Source organism: Otolemur garnettii, unplaced genomic scaffold, assembly GCF_000181295.1.
Source record: "Otolemur garnettii isolate 467f Iridium unplaced genomic scaffold, OtoGar3 scaffold00055, whole genome shotgun sequence".
Lineage (NCBI taxonomy): Eukaryota > Metazoa > Chordata > Mammalia > Primates > Galagidae > Otolemur > Otolemur garnettii.
This window is the reverse complement of record NW_003852450.1, coordinates 7,947,694-7,965,900: the sequence shown is the minus strand read 5'-3', so window position 1 is coordinate 7,965,900 and position 18,207 is coordinate 7,947,694. Positions and strand designations below refer to the sequence as shown.

General features: G+C 51.9%; 1 protein-coding gene across 1 annotated transcript in view; it reads left to right on the top strand.

Annotated features, from left to right (window-relative positions):
- PKP1 (plakophilin 1) overlaps nucleotides 1–18,206 on the top strand; it is a 46,233-nt gene extending 28,027 nt beyond the window's left edge. The window contains exons 3-14 of the mRNA XM_003792292.2: nucleotides 1,126–1,520; nucleotides 3,944–4,088; nucleotides 4,938–5,145; nucleotides 5,978–6,155; nucleotides 7,407–7,521; nucleotides 9,149–9,304; nucleotides 10,151–10,327; nucleotides 12,098–12,251; nucleotides 12,603–12,789; nucleotides 13,379–13,463; nucleotides 16,391–16,497; nucleotides 17,925–18,206. Coding sequence (XP_003792340.1) covers nucleotides 1,126–1,520; nucleotides 3,944–4,088; nucleotides 4,938–5,145; nucleotides 5,978–6,155; nucleotides 7,407–7,521; nucleotides 9,149–9,304; nucleotides 10,151–10,327; nucleotides 12,098–12,251; nucleotides 12,603–12,789; nucleotides 13,379–13,463; nucleotides 16,391–16,465 — 1,875 coding nt within the window. The 3' untranslated portion in view covers nucleotides 16,466–16,497; nucleotides 17,925–18,206. The remainder of the gene's footprint in view (nucleotides 1–1,125; nucleotides 1,521–3,943; nucleotides 4,089–4,937; nucleotides 5,146–5,977; nucleotides 6,156–7,406; nucleotides 7,522–9,148; nucleotides 9,305–10,150; nucleotides 10,328–12,097; nucleotides 12,252–12,602; nucleotides 12,790–13,378; nucleotides 13,464–16,390; nucleotides 16,498–17,924) is intronic.
- Nucleotide 18,207: the final 1 nt, after the last annotated feature.

The following is an 18,207-nucleotide window of genomic DNA, read 5'->3' as shown; positions in this document are numbered from 1 at the left end:
CACACACACACACACACTCACAGGGAGTGGTGGGCAGGTTCCAGGCTGCTGGATTTGGCCCCAACTCAGCAAAGGTGAGTCCCAAGTCAGCACCTGTGTGGAGACATTTTATCAGGCGCAATGTTGATCCTGTAGTCTGAGAACAAGTCCCAGCAGGCCAGACCCACCAGCTTGTGAGCTCCTGGGAAAGTCCTCCTCAGATAGTTCTGTCCCAAAGCTAATTCCCACAGAGTCTACAGCCTTGCTGGCTCCTCTTAGGGAGCTGACTTCCCAGCTGGGCTCATGCAGAGCCCTGGGGGCACCCCATTGCCGGTTGTATGTTTTCCTGTTGGACTGAGCCTCTCCCCAGCCTGACAACCCAGTGCTGGAGGGGGCCCTGTTTTCATGCAACCAGCAAGACCCTAGCTGACAATCCCTACGAGCAGGACTACCATCCCTCTTCAGCCTATGAGAGTTTTTTCCTAGATGACCTGTTGCCATTTGCTTCTCACCCTGGCAGAGGGGAGGCAAGGTGAAGCATTTAGCAGAAAATAACAGTAGGAAACAGTCCTGCCCAGGACAGAAGTTCCTACAAGCTGGCTATATCAGAACGGCTGGTATCTGGGAATGGCACAGGGTGTTGGGGCAAGGGCACATGCGGGCTTAGGTCTAGGTTTCACCCTCTCCTCCTTAAGTAACTATTGGAAGACTCTTCTCTCTGGGCCTCCACCTCCCCAGACTGTGCCTGTGTGAGACCAGATCAGTGGCTGGTGGACTTTTTAGATTGCGGCCCACAGTAAGAAATCCATTCTTCATTGCAGTCTAGTACCCCTACTTGTTTCAAGAAACAATACGTGTCTTTCCTACCTGCTTTGCCCTCTGTTGTTTTATATTCCAGGATTTATTATTTTATTATAAAATGATCGTCGTAGTCACTAAATTGCTTTCACAACCCATGATGGGTCACAGCTTACAGTTTGAAAAGTAATATGTCAGATGCTGACTAAGGTTCCTTCCACTCCAGACATTCTGGGATTCTATGAGCATTATTATGGGGACTTCTTGGGGGCTGTATCTGAAGACCAGCTGGAGCCAGGATCCCCACTCAGGACCATTGACTGAGCCTTTCTCCCTTTCCCTGACCAGATCTACAATGGGACCCTCAAGCGGGAACCTGACAACAGACGCTTCAGCTCCTACAGCCAGATGGAGAACTGGAGCCGCCACTACCCCCGGGGCAGCTGTAACACCACCGGAGCGGGCAGCGACATCTGCTTCATGCAGAAAATCAAGGCGAGCCGCAGTGAGCCAGACCTCTACTGCGACCCAAGGGGCACTCTGCGCAAGGGCACACTGGCCAGCAAAGGCCACAAGACCACCCAGAACCGCTATAGCTTCTATAGTACCTGCAGTGGTCAGAAGGCGGTCAAGAAGTGCCCTGTGCGCCCACCCTCCTGCGCCTCCAAGCAGGACCCAGTGTATGTGCCGCCCATCTCCTGCAACAAGGACCTGTCCTTTAGCCACTCCAGGGCCAGTTCCAAGTGAGTACTTCTAGGCTGGGCAAGTGGCTGGGTAGGGGTTGTTAGCTGGCTGTACTCCCAGGATGACACAGCCTCTGTGGAGAGGAAGTTCTCAGGGTGAAGGGAAGATGGAACCCAGTAAGTAGGTTTCAAAGGCCATAGGTTATGGACAGAGGCAGGTGAATTAGAGGAGGATGGCTGGGCCAGTGGTTCCCAAATGTGTCCCTGTGACAAGCAACATCAGCATCACCTGGGAATTTGTTAAAAATCCTCATTCTTGGGCCCCACTCAGAGCCACTAGGAGAGGGGCCTGGCACTGTGTGTTTTCGCAAGCTCACAAGCTCACACTAGAGTTTGAGAACCTATGATCTTAGGCATGTAAATATTCACCTGTGTTCTGAAAGAGCAAAGGAAAGTGCTTAGTGTAGGCAACAGGAACAGAATGGGTGATAGGTTATATAAGACAGGTGATGCCAAAGAACGAATAGGACAAAGAGACGTGAAACCAGAGGCATGAGATTTACTGCTAAGGAACAGAGTACAGCTCCTACACAGAGATGTTGAAAGGCCACTGCCCAGTGTAAAGAAAGGAAAAGGAAACCGATGAGGTGTCTGGTAAGGAGCCCTAGGCATCCAGAGTCATGAGTGGCGTGGCACCTGCCATTCAGAGCACCATGAACCTTCGCACTGTCCTTTATCACCACCTAATGACCACTGTTAATCATTTCTCTGGCAAACATTTACTGAGCATCTGCTCCCTGCCACGCTCTGTGGTAAGTGCGGGGACACAGCCGGGGGGGACAGCCCAGAGCCGTCCTGGAGCTGCACGATTAACCACTCTTCATAGAACCCAGCAACAGTGCACTCTTCATCTGTAATCCTCACGACCCCTTCCAGGCAGGTGCCAGTACTCCTGAGGAGGCAACAAGGCCCGGAGATGTTAAGCAGCCTGTCTAAGGCCACACAGCTGCTTCTACATCCTGTGCTTCTCCCTGTTGGTACCACATTATTCAAAAAATAAGCAGAACCCTATTAGAGAGCTAGACCTCTCCTAATTACTGTAGGTATAACTGGGATGACTAGAAAGGGACTAAAAAACTTCTTTCCTTTGGAGACTGATCAGGGCAGCGTGTGCTGGCTTACTGCCCCAACCAGAGGCCCTGAGTGAGGGGTCTAGGTGAGATGATGAGTAACAGGCCATTTAGATCATCCCCCAGGATGACATTTGAGTAACAGGGACAGGATGACATTCTCTCAATACAGGGCAGGGGTATTTCTAGCCCAGTGCCAGAGTTCTTGTCTAGAAATAAAGTTGAGTTGTCATACCTAAAACAGTAAATATTCATTGAGTAGCTGGTATGGCAAATTGCAGATCTATAAGGAGAAGTCTCACTGGATAAATACCAAAGGATTTTGAGTGGAGCAGAGCTGGGTGCCATCGAAAAGTTTTCCCCATTGCCCTCAGGCAACTCTCTACCTCTGTTGGGAACCAGACACAGTCAGTCACCAACCTGTGGCTCAACATCACAGGAGCTGGAGAGGACCCCTGGGAAGGCTCTGCAGAAGCAGGGCTTTGGCAGGGCCGGTGATGTGCCCTCAGGTGCCTGAGACCAGGTCAAGGTACAGTGAGGGGAACGGCCCTGTGAAGGGTCTCAGAATGTGTAAGAGGACATCGTGGAGCCAGAGGATTAAGTTAAAGCATAGGAAATTTCTAGTTTTGTGGCTCAAAAAAGGCCACCAGCTGTTTCCTATGGTTCAATCTAGCACATGCTCTTGGATATCAGTCTAAGCAGTTTGAACCTGAACCTGCAGTATGGAGAAGACACTGAGGGTTTCTGAACTGGGGAACAACACAGTGAACAGAATTATAGGACCGCTTATCTGGGGAAAAGGTATAAAGTGTTGAAGAGGGGAATTGGGAAAGAGAGTCAGTTATAGGGGTCTCTTGCTGCCAGTTGGGCACAAGAGTGATCATGATTAGTAGGAACATGGGAGCCATGAATATGGGAGGATGGGGTGGATGTAAGGATTTTACGTAAGAAGCTGCACTTAGGGATGGATGAGCTTTTCACAGCCATGGTCTTTCATTTTCCTGATGGTGCGCTCAAGCCATGGTCTTTCATTTTCATGTCTTTCCCTGGGGGTGGGGAGCTTCCCTGAAGGGTAAAGGGTGGAGTCTTTCCTCAGTGCAGAAATAACCTGTCTGCCTGGACACCCATCACAACCAGGCCTCGCAGAGTCAGTATTCTCAGGGGGAAATCCAGGGGGCATGGGTTTGCCTCCTCTGAAGAAGTGGTTCTCAGAGTGTTCTCCACCTGAGTGTGGACCTGCCATGTTCTAACTCTCTGGAGGGCAGACGAGGCTATGGCAGCTTAGGGGTGAAAAAAGGAATTCCATGCCCAATGACCACCCTGTAACCTACCCCAACTCCCCATTCCTCGCAGGATCTGCAGTGAGGACATTGAGTGCAGTGGGCTGACCATCCCCAAGGCTGTGCAGTACCTGAGCTCCCAGGATGAGAAGTACCAGGCCATTGGGGCCTATTACATCCAGCACACCTGCTTCCAGGATGAATCTGCCAAGCAACAGGTAACCGGCTGCACACCTTTCTCCCCAGTAGTCCTGTGCAGGGCCTGACCCTGTATCTAGAGACGGGTGCAGGCATTTGCAGTTGGCTCCTTCTCACCCTACCCAGCTGCAGCCTTGCATTGCTGGAGGGCAGGGGTGGGTGCATCTTAACCTTCTGCAAGCAAAGCCCTCTGGTTGAATGGACATTAGACAGGTGCATTTTCTCCATTAGCCACGGGAGAGACACTTCAGCACCAGCCATGGATTCAATGGAAATCCCTTCTCAAATTCCACTAAAGAACATGACCATGCCCCTGTCAATTCCCACCTTCCTATCCCCTTCTCTCTAGGCATCTTATGGTGGAAAATAGGGCTTATTCATGCCTCCCAAGCTTTGCTGGCAGGAAGGCTCTTACAGGACTCTGCAGTTTGACCTAAGGATGTTCCATACATGGGTCTTCTAGAGCCCAGGATTAGTCTGCTTCAAAGTTTCTATTGTAGGAGAAAGGGTTTCCGTAGGAGAGTCTCCTTTATGTCTGTGTTCTGCTTAAGGATTTTAAAGCATATTTATATCCCTTTGTCTCTTCTGATCCTCACCACCATACTCCAAAGGAAGAAAATAGGGATTGGGGAAGAGGAGGGCCTCCCAGCAGGGATGTGGGCAAGCCGGGATCTGAATCCAGGTCTTTTGGTTCCAGCCTGGGTCAGTTACCATTACTTCACACTATTTATTTGGGTTGATGTGGATGTTTCTGAACTGAAAGCAGATTTTTTTTTCCTTTGGTCTGAGAAAAATCCACTTTGGGTAGAGGATTATTAGGTCAGACTCATCTCCCCTGACCAGGCACCGTGGCCTCTCTCTCCTGGCAGGTCTATCAGTTGGGAGGCATCTGCAAACTGGTGGACCTCCTCCGCAGCCCCAACCAGAACGTCCAGCAGGCAGCAGCCGGGGCCCTGCGCAACCTGGTCTTCAGGAGCCCCACCAACAAGTTGGAAACCCGGAGGCAGAATGGGATCCGAGAGACCGTTAACCTCCTGAGGAGAACTGGGAACACCGAGATCCAGAAGCAACTGACCGGTAGGACACCCCAGCCGTGGAGAGTCAGGAGGGTGGGGAATTGTGCAACGCTGTTGGCTGATGTCCCAAGCCAGGGGGCAAGCTGGTCACCCAAGCTAGGCCAAGGCACTGCTGTGCAGATTTGGCCCCAGGGCTAATATCCTGGAGGCACTGGCCTTGGCTTGCTTAGTGGTGTCCAGATGGTGACCCTGCATGATGTGCATACACACAAGAGGTCATGGTCTTTCTGGAGTTAGAGGGTAAGTGGAGGAAGGCTAGTGTCCAGGCAGGAACCATCTTCAGCAGGCTGTGGGATTTGCATGGGATGGGGAGTGAGGAAGACTGATGTGGAAGAGGTTAATAGTTCTTATTTATCTACCCTGCGTTTAAAAAATATGCTAAGCACTCAAGGTGGGAGGTGCAAGAAATTCATGTCACCAGGAAGACCTCAAATTGGACCGGGAGGATGAGGCCATGTACAGAGTAACAGTTGATAGGTATTTCCAGAATGGCTTTCAGATGGAAAACAGAGAACATCAGAAGATTCTGAGCTCTGAAATTTATGTTAAAAACCCACTGATCAAATGATTTTTTTTGGTAACTTTCCATATGCATAATTTGGAACTTAATAGTTCCAAACTGAGATGCTCTCTGTCCCCAAAGAACCTGCAGTCTCATTAAAATATTGAGAAGTGAGCTCATGAAGCAAGCAATAGGATCGATAGACCAGGGCTACTTGGAAGTTGATGTTTCAATAGGGCCTATTTGCTAAAGCCTGGGCTGAGGCTGGTATATTGGTCCCTGGGGCTTCCTGAGCCTGCCACACATTGGGTTGATTGTCTCTGACCCCCAGGGCTACTCTGGAACCTGTCTTCCTCCGACGAGCTGAAGGAGGAGCTTATTGCCGATGCCCTGCCTGTTCTGGTGGACCGTGTCATCATTCCCTTCTCTGGCTGGTGCGATGGCAATAGCAACATGTCCCGGGAAGTGGTGGACCCTGAGGTCTTCTTTAATGCCACAGGCTGCTTGAGGTGAGAGAAGAGGACACAAGGCATCTTTTTGCCCCAGCCCTGGGCCCTTCCCCAGGAAACCCTGTCTCAGCCAATATTTAGCCAGGAAGGTAACAGTGAGCCCAGCACGTGCTCCCAGGAGCAGGTTCCAAGGCATGAGGCCCAGGCGTTCTGAACTTCCCTAAATCTGCCAGGGATCTAAGAGTGGAAATGCCTGGATCTCAATATCCAAACGGGTTCGACCATTTTCCTGACCTCCACCCCCTGAAAAAAATGCATTTCTTGTGCTATCTTGAAGAGCACTCTTTTAGACAAAAGTCTACTGATTGGCTGTTAATGAGTCACTTCCCGGCTGTGGTACTAAAACCGTTTGCCATATTCATTGGCATGAAGATGGCACCGCTTTGCCCAAGTTTCCTGAGTTCCACACCAGGGTGTGGCAGAGCCCCTGTGGGGCTGGTGAGTGTGCTTGTTCTGGGAACAGAGGTTTACAAGCTGGTGGGGACCTGGGGTAGGGCTCTGGTATGGTCCTTGGAGCACACCAGGTCTCCCCCAGCTCCTGAGAACCCCCAGAGTTTGGGTGAAGTCGGCTTGTTCCTCTGTGTCTCAGCTCCCTGCTGGCCTCCAGCAGCAGCCTCCAATGAGCAGGGAGGCTGGGGAGATGGAAAGCCAGTGTAATTAAGGCAGTAGCCACACCCCACTTCCATCAGGCCATATGCTTAGGAATGAGCCTGCTACGGGGCAGCTTGCATGGGGAGGGAGTGTCTGGTCCCCAACTGAGCCACCCTCTGCTCCATTCCCAATGCAGTACCCCCAGAGCTTCTTTCTGCTCCCCAGAAGGAGTCTGAGCAGGCAGGAGCTTCTGGTTCCTTTTCCACACATGGCTGCTAGTGGCAGGATGTGAGCCCTGAGCTGTCAGCTGCAGAGAAGCCATTGACGTATGGAGCCAGTAACAGTCATAAATGTTATGGAGCTAGGGAGCACATGGCCAGAAAGAGGAGCGAGAACTGAGCTTAAATGAGACCTTGTTTCAGCCTTAGCTAGGGCCAGGGAGAATGGATTCAATGATTTTTTTTTCCCTCCTTCTTCCTCCTTCCTTTCCTTTCTTTCCTATTGTCCTTCCTCCCCCTACCACAACCTCCAACCTCTACCTGTCCTCCCCCTCTGCCTGTTCACTCCCTGACTAACTCTCACCACATCCCTTGTCCCCACCTGCCCTCTTCTCCCTTCCCCCTTCTCTGCACCTGCCACCCTCTCTGTTCTCTCCCCCAGGAACCTGAGCTCGGCTGATGCGGGCCGCCACACCATGCGCAACTACTCAGGGCTCATTGACTCGCTCATGGCCTATGTCCAGAATTGTGTGGCAGCCAGCCGCTGTGACGACAAGGTGAGAGTGCACCCCCTGCCACCAGGGTGCCCCCGACACCCAGCCCTAGTCCCTATCCTTTTTATCCAGAGCACCGAAGCCCAAGGCCTCCAATCAATGAGGGCAGCTCTTTAGACTCCTTGTGGCATTTTTCTCTCCCAGACCCCAAGAGTCAGTGTTGCACCTTCTGGGTGCCTTTGAAGCCTGGCCCAGTGACAAGCAGTAGTATAGAGTCTGGGAATGCAGGGTAGGGCCAGGGCTACGGGGCAGGCATGGGGGCAGCACATGTGTCCTCACTCCCTCACTTAGATGGTGAGCGACACAGCTGCCTCCTTAATCTCTCTGTTCCTCAGTTCACTATTAATTCTAATGGCAAGGGTCATAATCATGTGAACCTCATTTGTGTGTTGCTTGAAGAATCCATCAATTAATAAGCAAAACACAAAGAAAAGGGCCTGGCACAGAGCAAGCTCCCAATGTGTATTTGCTGGCTGTGTGTCATTGGTGGTGCTGAGCCTTGACTGCAGCCCTGAGGAATCCACTGTGGTGTGCCCAGGGCTCCTTCTGCCACTACTATCTTCTTCTAGTGCCTCCAAAAACCCATTGGCAGAGCTACCCTCCTGCCCTCCCTGGATTTTTGACATACCAGCATAAACAGAAAGGAAAAATCATGGCGGGCAGATAAACTGAAGGCTGAGATTTCTCTACCAGATCAGGACAGTGACTTGGGCGATGACAGGGTATAGCAACCCCCAGATCTGGGTCCTCAGCACTGTTCCCACAAGGAGGGATTTTATTTCCCATTTCTTCCACTGGAGGTGACAACAGGGCCTCCTTAGAGGAGAGTGTTGTCACTTAGTCTCAGCCTGGTTCCAGTGGGCAAAGTGATTTTCTGCTTTGGGTGCAACATTCCCTGCACCAGTGTAACCCCAAAACTGGAAGCCAGCGTCCCTCAAACCCCAGAAGGGGCTGAACGTCATTAGGAAGATAAATCTGCTACCCCAAAACTTAGCCTGGGAGGTTCCCCCAAGGGGAAATGACGATGGTCTGGGCCCAGCTGCCATCAGGGAATCCTGGGCTCCTGGCCTGGCAGTATGTGCAGACTTAGCACCTGTGATATTGAGGGCTGAGGACTGGCTGTGGAAAGAAGGAATGGTAGGGGCAGTGGGGCTAGATGGCTTTGGAACCTAAAGGCATCAGGGCTTCTGAAGGAGCTTATCCCAGGAGGGAAGGCACATTCTTCCACATCCCAGTCTGTCGCTGGTGCACCGTTCATAGCAGTAGCCACAGTCTGTGGTGTCCTGCTGTGTGTTAGGCTCATGGTGGGTACTTTCCATGTATCATCTTGCCAATAGCCCAGTGGAGTAGGAAGTTTTATCCCTAATTTACAGCTGAGGAAACTAGTCCAGAGAAGTGAAGCAAGCTGCTAATGGTCACACAGCCAGGGAACGATAGGTTCAGATCCAGATCCCAGAGTGTCCCTGGGAGATCTTTCCAGATGAAGAGTGTGGTGGGTGCCTGTGCCCACCTCCCTGATGCAGCCAAGGTGCCCAATGCTCTCTTATTAGTGTGGGTAGGAGGTGAGCCCAGGAGCCCGCGGGGCTGGGGAGAGGCTCAGGCACCATGCTTCTTTCTGCTTGGCCCCCAGTCCGTGGAGAACTGCATGTGTATCCTGCACAACCTCTCCTACCGTCTGGATGCTGAGGTGCCCACCCGCTACCGCCAGCTGGAGTATAATGCCCGTAACACCTACACAGAGAAGTCTTCTACTGGCTGCTTCAGCAACAAGAGTGACAAGATGATGGTGAGCACCAGGCACAGGCCCAGAGCCATGCCAGGCACCCCCCACCATGTCCCGCAGTCTCAGCCACCTTATCTTCTTGGTTCTCCTGAAGCCTAAAGGAAGCCCTTGAGGACAGCCCCATGCCACAGCCCTGCCTTGGGCTCATGCTGCACTCTGGGGGCTGGGTAGAGGGCTGGCTTCCATCTTGTGTGCAGAGAGGAGCTGTGTCCTTAGGGCTATAGGAGCCCAGACCACCCTAGAGGTCAAAAGCTCCAGCCTTGTATTTGCAAGTGTCTCTTTCACTGTACAATATCAAGTTTCTCCCTTTGCCCTTACTCCCGAGCACCTAGGGATAACCAGAACTCTGACCCCTCTCTCACCTTGGTTCCCACCATCTACTGAGCCCTCCCAGGTCTCCCTAGACGCAGAAGGTGCTGTGGATGGATGATCAGGCCTCCTCTGCTGGGCCCAACTGTGTATCCCAGGCCCCAGGCTACCCTAGAGCAGGGCAAACCCATGTTCTGATGCTGGGAAGGGTAGAAGCATCATGTGAGGCCCCAAAGCAGGCTCACACAGCTGGTAGGTTTGGGCCGAGGCTGTCCTGGAGCAGATGGCCTGAGATCCTGGGAGCAGTCTGGCGGTAAGCCACAGTCGGTGACCATGGCCAGTTCCCTTGTCCCATAGAGCTGCTAAAGTGCACAGAGGCAAGGGCCGTGGCAGGTCTGTCTGTAGGCCCCCTTCTTCAGTAGGCATTTCCTCAATCTCTCCCATCCAGAATCACAACCCTGAGGTTTAAGGGGACAGGGTCAGAATGCTTGGGTTGTGATCCCTCACTGGGCTCCCCACTGATCTGCTCTTTGTCCTCAGAACAATAACTATGACTGCCCCCTTCCGGAGGAAGAGACCAACCCCAAGGGCAGCAGCTGGTTGTACCACTCAGATGCCATCCGCACCTACCTGAATCTCATGGGCAAGAGCAAGAAGGACGCCACCCTGGAGGCCTGCGCGGGTGCCCTGCAGAACCTAACAGCCAGCAAGGGACTGGTGAGCAGGGGCCACAACCGTCCTCTTGCAGCTCCCCTGGCCTCCAGCTGTAGCCCAGCCTCTGTTCTCTGCCTTTTCCCTCCAGCCTGTCTCCTGGCTGAGTCAAATACATTAGGGCTTCAGAGCTCCACTCTGCAAACATTAGCAGTGCACCTGGTATACACTTAGGTGTTGGGCTGGGCTCGGGGAAGAGATGAGGGTTGAAATGCCCTTGCCCTCTGGGAGCTCTCAGTGGTATGGAGTGGGCAGACCCACTCCTGTTGGACTTTTGTCTGTGCCCACACTATCCTTTTGGCCACATGGTTTCTATCTCAATGCCTCACCTAGGCTTTCTATCTTCTGCTCCTCCCACTCCTGACTGTCCTCCTAGGCTCTGCTAAGAAGGGGAAACAGAGATGGAGTGTTTGTTGCTAGAGGAGCCTTCCATTTGCTGAACGTATGGGTGAAAAAAGAGGGTTTGGAGCCTGGGCAGGTCCAAAGGAAGATGTAACAGAATTAGTTTAGATTTTGAGTCCAAATGTGTGTAACTAGGGGGAGCACAATAATATGGGGCAGAGCTAGAGAGAGCCTGTTTGCAATGAAGACAAGTTTAGATGGGTCAGGCAGCCAGCTGTCCCTCAGCTTCACAAGAGGAAACTGTACAACAGTGGGACAGGGTGAACTGAGGATAGAGAAGATCTTCCCTGACTGTGAAGGGGGGGCTCTGAGAACCCCAAACTGGCCTAGACCAGGTTATATCCAGGATGGTGTTGATGCTTAGAAGCCTAAGGAGCTGGGCTGCCTCCACGGGGCCCTGGTTATATTTCCCTGGAACACAGACACACACACCCCCCTTTATCTATCTTTGTCTCAGGCAAGCCCTCAACAAGTATGTATTGTCTTGGATTCTACAGGTAGGGAAGCTAGGAGAAGATGGCCAGTGCTTCTTTAATTGACAGATATCCTTGACCACATGGTTGCATGTGAGCAGATAGTGCTGGGAATGTGAGCCAAGACAACGGGGTGAGGAGTGGCATCAGATTTTTTCTTTAGTCTGTGACTCTGACCACAAGTGAGAGAAATGGGATTTCATTCTCACCCCTTTCTAGGCTGCAGACTCATCTGGGGGTGAGGATTGGGGTCAGGAAAGAGGAGGTGGCAGCCTGGGTGTTGTATAGTTGTCCTATGTGAGCAAATTCTAGTGTATCTGTGAGTGCTTCCAATGTGGAAGATAAAAGGCTCTGGGATTTCTTTGGGATCCCTGTCAAGGTAGAGACTCACAGGGAGCTCATGGTGTGGGTGGAGAAAGATTTCTCACACCAAGAGCAGAACAGTTTCAACAACAGAAAATTTACTTCCCAAAGTTGGGAAGGCCATGACAGAAGAGAAGTATCAGTACTGGAATAAGAGGCTTGGGGTTTTTATTAGAGGGCAAAGAGAAAGAAAAAAGTGATTGCAGCCAACTGAGAGCAGAACATCTGTGAAACTGCTGCTGATGGCTTTTAGGGCTCTTCAAGACTGGGAAAAGGAACTCTTAAGAGATAATGGCTTGAAGATGAGTGGAGTCCCAGGTGTTTACTCAAACAAAACAAAGGGCAGTTGTGCTGTGAGTCTTTCTTTTCAAAGGGGCAATTATGTGTTGTGAGTTTCTTTTACTTTCTGTTAGATAATGTATTTCCTCTGTTAAATAGCTTATTTAGTAAGGCTACCTTTAAATTACTGGCCCTTTTCTGCCTGCCGTGGTACCTGGGAAGTCACAGCCCAGCTCCTTACCGGGTTCTTTTTTCTTAGATGTCCAGTGGCATGAGCCAGTTGATTGGGCTGAAGGAAAAGGGCTTGCCACAAATCGCCCGCCTCCTGCAATCCGGCAACTCTGATGTGGTGCGGTCCGGGGCCTCCCTCCTGAGCAACATGTCCCGCCACCCTGTGCTGCACAGAGTGATGGGTAAGACCACCTATCTCTCTTCCCCTTCCACATAGGACATAGCAGGCCCCTCACTTTCCAGAGCCTGCTGGAAGGTCACCTTCTTAACCATTCCCTAGGGCTAGCATTCTAGGAGGAAAGTGGGCCAAAGAGAGGAGTGGAGATAGAAAGGAGCCAGTCCCCTGAGAGATGGGAGCAGGCCTGCAGAAGTCCCGTTTAGGTCACTGAGTCCTGAGCCGGAGCTAGAACAGAGCCATGAGTGGCCATCTTGCTTAGAGCCTGGCAGGAGGCAGTCCAAGATTGCGGCCCATGAGGGAACCCCTCCTTCCCTTGGCCCTCCTGACCCTGTGCCCCCACTCCTTCCTGTCCCAGGGAACCAGGTGTTCCCAGAAGTGACTAGACTCCTCACCAGCCACAGTGGCAACACCAGCAACTCTGAAGACATCCTGTCCTCTGCCTGCTACACCGTGAGGAACCTGATGGCCTCACAGCCACAAATGGCCAAGCAGTACTTCTCCAGCAGCATGCTCAACAACGTCATCAATCTGTGCCGCAACAGGTGGGTGGGGCTGGGCGGGACCCAGTAGGTGGGTGTGGCAAGGGCGGTACCCACCGTTCGGGTTCATCACAGCCCCGCCCCTCCAGCTCTGCCTGTGGTCCTTTACCCAATGCAGTGGGGGAGCCATGGATGGGGGGGAGGGCTGAATGGAGAAGTTCGAGAAGCTGAGAGCAGGCAGAGCTGAGGGCCCAGCATCCAGGCCTCATGCTACTGAGAGGGAACAGAGGCGGCACACTTAGCACCTGGGGGATGTAGGGGGACACTGTCTTCGGAGGGGCCGCAGGAGCGTGAGGCAGCAGACCCAATTATGTAGGCACTTTACCTGCCCTATGAGGCCCTTCCTCCCCAGGACACGGGCTGCGGCTTAGTGGCGGGGGGGCACCACACTCATGGCCCCCATGGAGAGTCCTGGGATGCCCCTAGATGGGCAGGGGGTGGGGTTGTGCCCATTGTGCAGAGTGATCAGGGCTCAGCACACCCCACTTAGGCTCCTTGCTCCTAGGAGACCTGGAGGCAAGGGTGGGAGGGATGGTGTTCCTTCTCATGGCTCCCAGAATCTCATCTCACACATGCTCATCCCACCATCCAGTGCCTCACCCAAGGCTGCAGAAGCTGCCCGACTTCTTCTGTCTGATATGTGGTCCATCAAGGAGCTGCAGAGTGTCCTCAGACAGGTAAGAGCCCACATCATCGACCCCTTCTGAGGTTATTCCTGCCTGGCAAAGGCTCTTCCTTTGACTTCCTGGCAATGAAGTCAAAGTAGATCAAAAAGGCAGAGGCGAGCTGGTCTGCCCCACCCACTTGGGTGGGCCTTGCACAAGACACAGAACAGCACTTCCATGAAAATGAAGGTGATAATTGCTCTGACCAAATCTCTGGGCTCTGAGGCATCTGAGGGGTGCTGAGTGTGTGGAGGATGGAGGAAATCGAGGAAATGTGTGAGAGTCCAGGGCTCGGATCTTTTATGAGTAAGCTGAAAAGCAGGGTGGACAAAAGACATGTGAGCCATGTGGGGGTATGATGGGTGCTCTGTCCAGAAAGGCAGGTTTGGGCTAGATTATAAAACCTTAATTTCCAACTAAAGGCCTTGGACTTGTGCCTTTGACACTAGAGAGCCATCCAGGCTTTTGAGTAGAGGGTCTCATGATCAAAGCAGCACTAGAAAGACTAATTCCACAACTGTGAGCAAGGCAGAGTGGGCTGAGAGAGCTGGAGCCTGCTGTGCTTGGCCAGGGTGCGCTGTGGCTCTCGCTGTCCTCAGCACCTCCCCACTTCAGCAGGCACAAAGCCCCATGCAGGACAATGCCTTACTTTATGACATAACACCTCCACGCTGACTTTCCCATCCTGCAGCAGCCATTCTTTGGGCCGAGGTGTAGGCAGCAACAAGGCTGGAAATAAAGACAGGAGGCAGCAGAAACAGAATAGGACTGATGATGCTCGAGCTCTTAGCTTACAGACAACAGGGTTACATTAACAGGAACAGATCAGTCGGGAAGAGGTCAAGAAGGCTTTTGAAGTAGGAGTAAGTAGGGTCCTGATTGGGAAAGATGGATCTGGAAGACTTGGTGGGAGTCCAAGCAGGATGTGGTGTGGGACCCTGGCAGAGGCCAACGCTGCTGTATAGAGTGGAGCCATGAGAACATGCAGGACCACTATGGGGCATGTATCTGTGGAAAAATCTTAAAGGACAACAGCAAAAGCATGAAGACCCTCACCTGGGGGCTGAGAAGGGAGAAGGGCTAGGGCAACCAGAGGGACTGTGCAAGGTACCGGGGAGGGGCTGCGGACATGAAGGGAAGAAAAAGCTCTAAGGGCGGGCAGCACTTCCCAGAAGGATGGACACCAGAAAGGCCCTGAATCTGGTGCTTGGAAAGTCTCTGGAGACCTCAGGAGGTGCTGCTGGCAAAGCAAGGGGAGCTCTGTGGGGCCCATCACAGGGGCAAGGTGATGGGGGTGCTGAGAGGAGACCTCACTCACTGAAGTTTGGCTCAGAAAGTTAGGGGACAAGAGAGACCAACTTAAAGATAGAGGGGATCCAAGTATCTCTGTCATGCTGGAGAGAGAGCAGGCAGATGGGCAGAGGAGGGGAGGAGGAAGGGCCTGGAGGATGGGGAAGGCTGGGGAACGACACAGCAGCCCCAGGGCAGAAGGAAGCAGTTTTTCTCCAGCACAGCTGGGAGGCCATGGGGAAGTGCGTGAAACCACTGTGGTCACAGATGGTTGGAGAAATCTGAAGGCTATGGCAAGAGTAGCCCTTGTTCCCCATGTGATGGCCAGTGCTCCTTTCTAACAACACCACATTGAGGCTGGGCTGGACAAGTGGCACCTGCCACATAGACCAAAGGCAGGGAGAAAGGGGAAGAATCCTGCATGAGACCTTCCTTGAGCTGGTTTGATGGTGGCCTAAAAGTTTAACTCACCCCAAAATTCCAACAGAGACCACACAGAGAATCCACTGACATGGCTGTCAGTGGGAATTCCCTTCTATACACTCCTTTGGAAACAGACATCCCCATTCAGTCCCTACTCCCCTGCTCCAGCAGTGCTGGACAACAGCCTTGGCACCATCCAGGTCTGTGCTTCTGTTCCCAAAGTATCTTCACATTCATTGTTCTTTGGGTTGTCAGAAACACAGGTGAGGCAGAACACGCGTATGTCTGTTCTGTTTTGCTGATTAGGGGTCTCGGAAATTTGTCTCAATTCAGTTGAGTCAGAGCAGGAGCAAGGCAAGGATGCAGCGCTTCTCAGTCCTGGGTTCTTTCCACCAAATTCAGCCAAGCTCGACAGGATCGAGCAAGCAGATCTGCAGGGGAAAAAACCTGACATCATGTAATACATGCCCAAACATAGGAGGGACGGGGCTTTGAACTGGCTGCTGTTTTGGATCCCCTGTGCCATCTCCTTCCTGTACCCACAGGTCAGCAACAGCTGGCTTGGCCCTCAGAGATCAGCACTGGTGCCAGAGCCTGCTTCTCAAAGGCACCTTGGCCTGCCGCTGCTCTCGCATTTGCTGTCCTCATTCACTCCGAAACATGTACGGAGCACCTGCTGTGTGCTAGGGGAAGTAACAGGAAGAAGACCTGGTCTCTGCCCAGTGGGCACTCGGGGGCTGATGGAGCTGGTGCTGGAGAACAGACAAGTCAACAGAGCCTCCTAGCACAACACTTCACACCCAGCGCCTTCTGCCTGCTCCTGTGTTTGAGAAACACTGGGCATGTCCGCCCTGCCAAGCGCTCTTGTCAGAGATGGTTGGAAGGAAGATCAGCTATCAGCCTCTCTAACGAGTAACCTAACTCTCTACTCTCTACTCTCTAACGAGTAGCCTAAATCCTCCTGCCTTGGTTCAGGTTTCTGTACATACAAGTGGGAAATTCGAACTGGCAGGTGAAAGTCCAAACATGTTCCTTGTTCCCAAACCAGCATTATGTTTGGTTGACATTGAATAAGACCAGTTTGAGCCCTGACATGTGTACATAGCAGTCAGGGAATACCTGTGTCCAGAGGCTATGTGAGCCAAGGATGGTCTGGAAGGGCAGTGTTTTGTCCCACAGCACACTCTGTTTGTGTATCATGGTTGTTTCTTTTTCTTCCCTTGCAGCAAGGTTTTGATAGGAACATGCTGGGAACCTTAGCCGGGGCCAACAGCCTCAGGAATTTCACCTCCAGATTCTAAGAAGAGGCTTTCCAAGCAAGTTCACCTTGCAGGTGAGAACCATTCCACCCCCAGGGCAAAGGATGCCTCCAGAAGCACTGCAGGAACTGCAGCCAGTCTCAGACAGAGGGGCTGGGCCTGTGCTCCCCAGGGACACAGATGCATCCTTTGGCCTGGCAGACAGCTTGGCTGTGGCCAAAACAAGCAGCTGTATAGACTTCTTGGCTGGGGTCATGGACTGTCCCACCCCAGGACATGAGGGATATTTAATATGCTGGTAATGTCAGAAGGGCCAGAGGGTTTATGTAGGACTGTTGGGTACAAATGTGTAGGTTGCACAGTGCACAACACAGGTGGTGCCATTCACAAGGATTGTAGCATGTAATACAGTATATATATAACTGAAGTTATAAAATATGCCATTCTAGATTTAGTCATCGATAGTTCACTTTTTTATCCTTTTTATAGGGGATATAAAAGGATAAAAAGGATATAAGGATAAAAAGGATAAAAAAGATCCAGTCTCTGCACCTGCCTAGTATGGACAAGCTTATTTCCAGGTGGTGATTCTAGGGACTAAAAACTCAGAACCAACCCTGTGCCAAAGGCGTGTGAGCCTTAGTGTTCACCGGCATCCCCCATGGTGCTCGCACACTCCTGGCCCCAACTATAGCAATTCTGATTTAGTAGCCCTTGTTTTTTAAACAAGCATCTAAAGTGTTTCTGATGCAGGCCAGCTGAGAACCAGAGCTAGATACTCAAACCCAGCATCCTCAAACTACTGCCTGCGGCCCACCTAGGACATTTATCCGGCCCGCCAGGTGTTTTTGCCACCGCTGCCTGTCCTGCTTAGCAGCCAACTCGTCCTAGGGCCCGCAGTCCGGCCCTCCAATGGTCTGAGGGACAGTGAACTGGCCCCCTGCCTAAAAAGTTTGAGAACCCCTGCACCAGACATCAACCCTAGAGAAGATTCCCCAGTGTGGAGCCATCTGCAAATAGCCTGGGATGAAGATAAGGCCTCCTGAGCCAAAGGGGACTTCTTAGCCCAGGCTGTTTGCCAAAACCTCTGCCCCCAACATCTGAGGAGTGGCCTGGAGGAGAGACAGGGCTGTAACTTTGGTCCAGATAGATGTTAAATAAGACCTTATATACTCCTTCCTGGCAGATGGGCTGGAACGATTTGAAGACAGAAAATTGAGAAAGATTCAATCTGGCAGATCCTTAATGAGCTCAGTTTCAGTGCTTAGTGCTGAACAGGTTGGGCGGGGGACAGTGGAGTGGGGTGGGGGGCAATGCTAACAGGTTGCTGAATCAACAGGAACAACTTAGAAATGTGTCAAGTGTAGCTCTGGGTTCAGTGTTCCGAGCCAGAGCACACCTTAGGGCAGAAGCAAGTGAGAGGAGGTGGCAATATTGGCCGTACCTACTGGTGTAGAAGCATCTCACTGCAGATACTAACTTAAGCACTTGTTTTTTCCAGAAAGATATATCCCAGTTGAGAAGACCTCAGACCTTGCTGGATGGGTCATTTTCTCCATCCTGTGCAGTATTTAGAAAAGTCCAAATGCAGCTGAGAAGAAACCTGCAAACTGGGGATGATTGAAATACTTTTAAATTCTTTTGTTTTTTCCTTGGGGGAATTGGCAGGAGATGGGGATTGGGGAGGTTGAGGGAGGGCTTTCTTGAGTTAAAGGGCCTTAAGTCTAATGTCAATACTTCTTTCTCTAAGAAATGGTATATATATATGTGTATAATATGTGTGC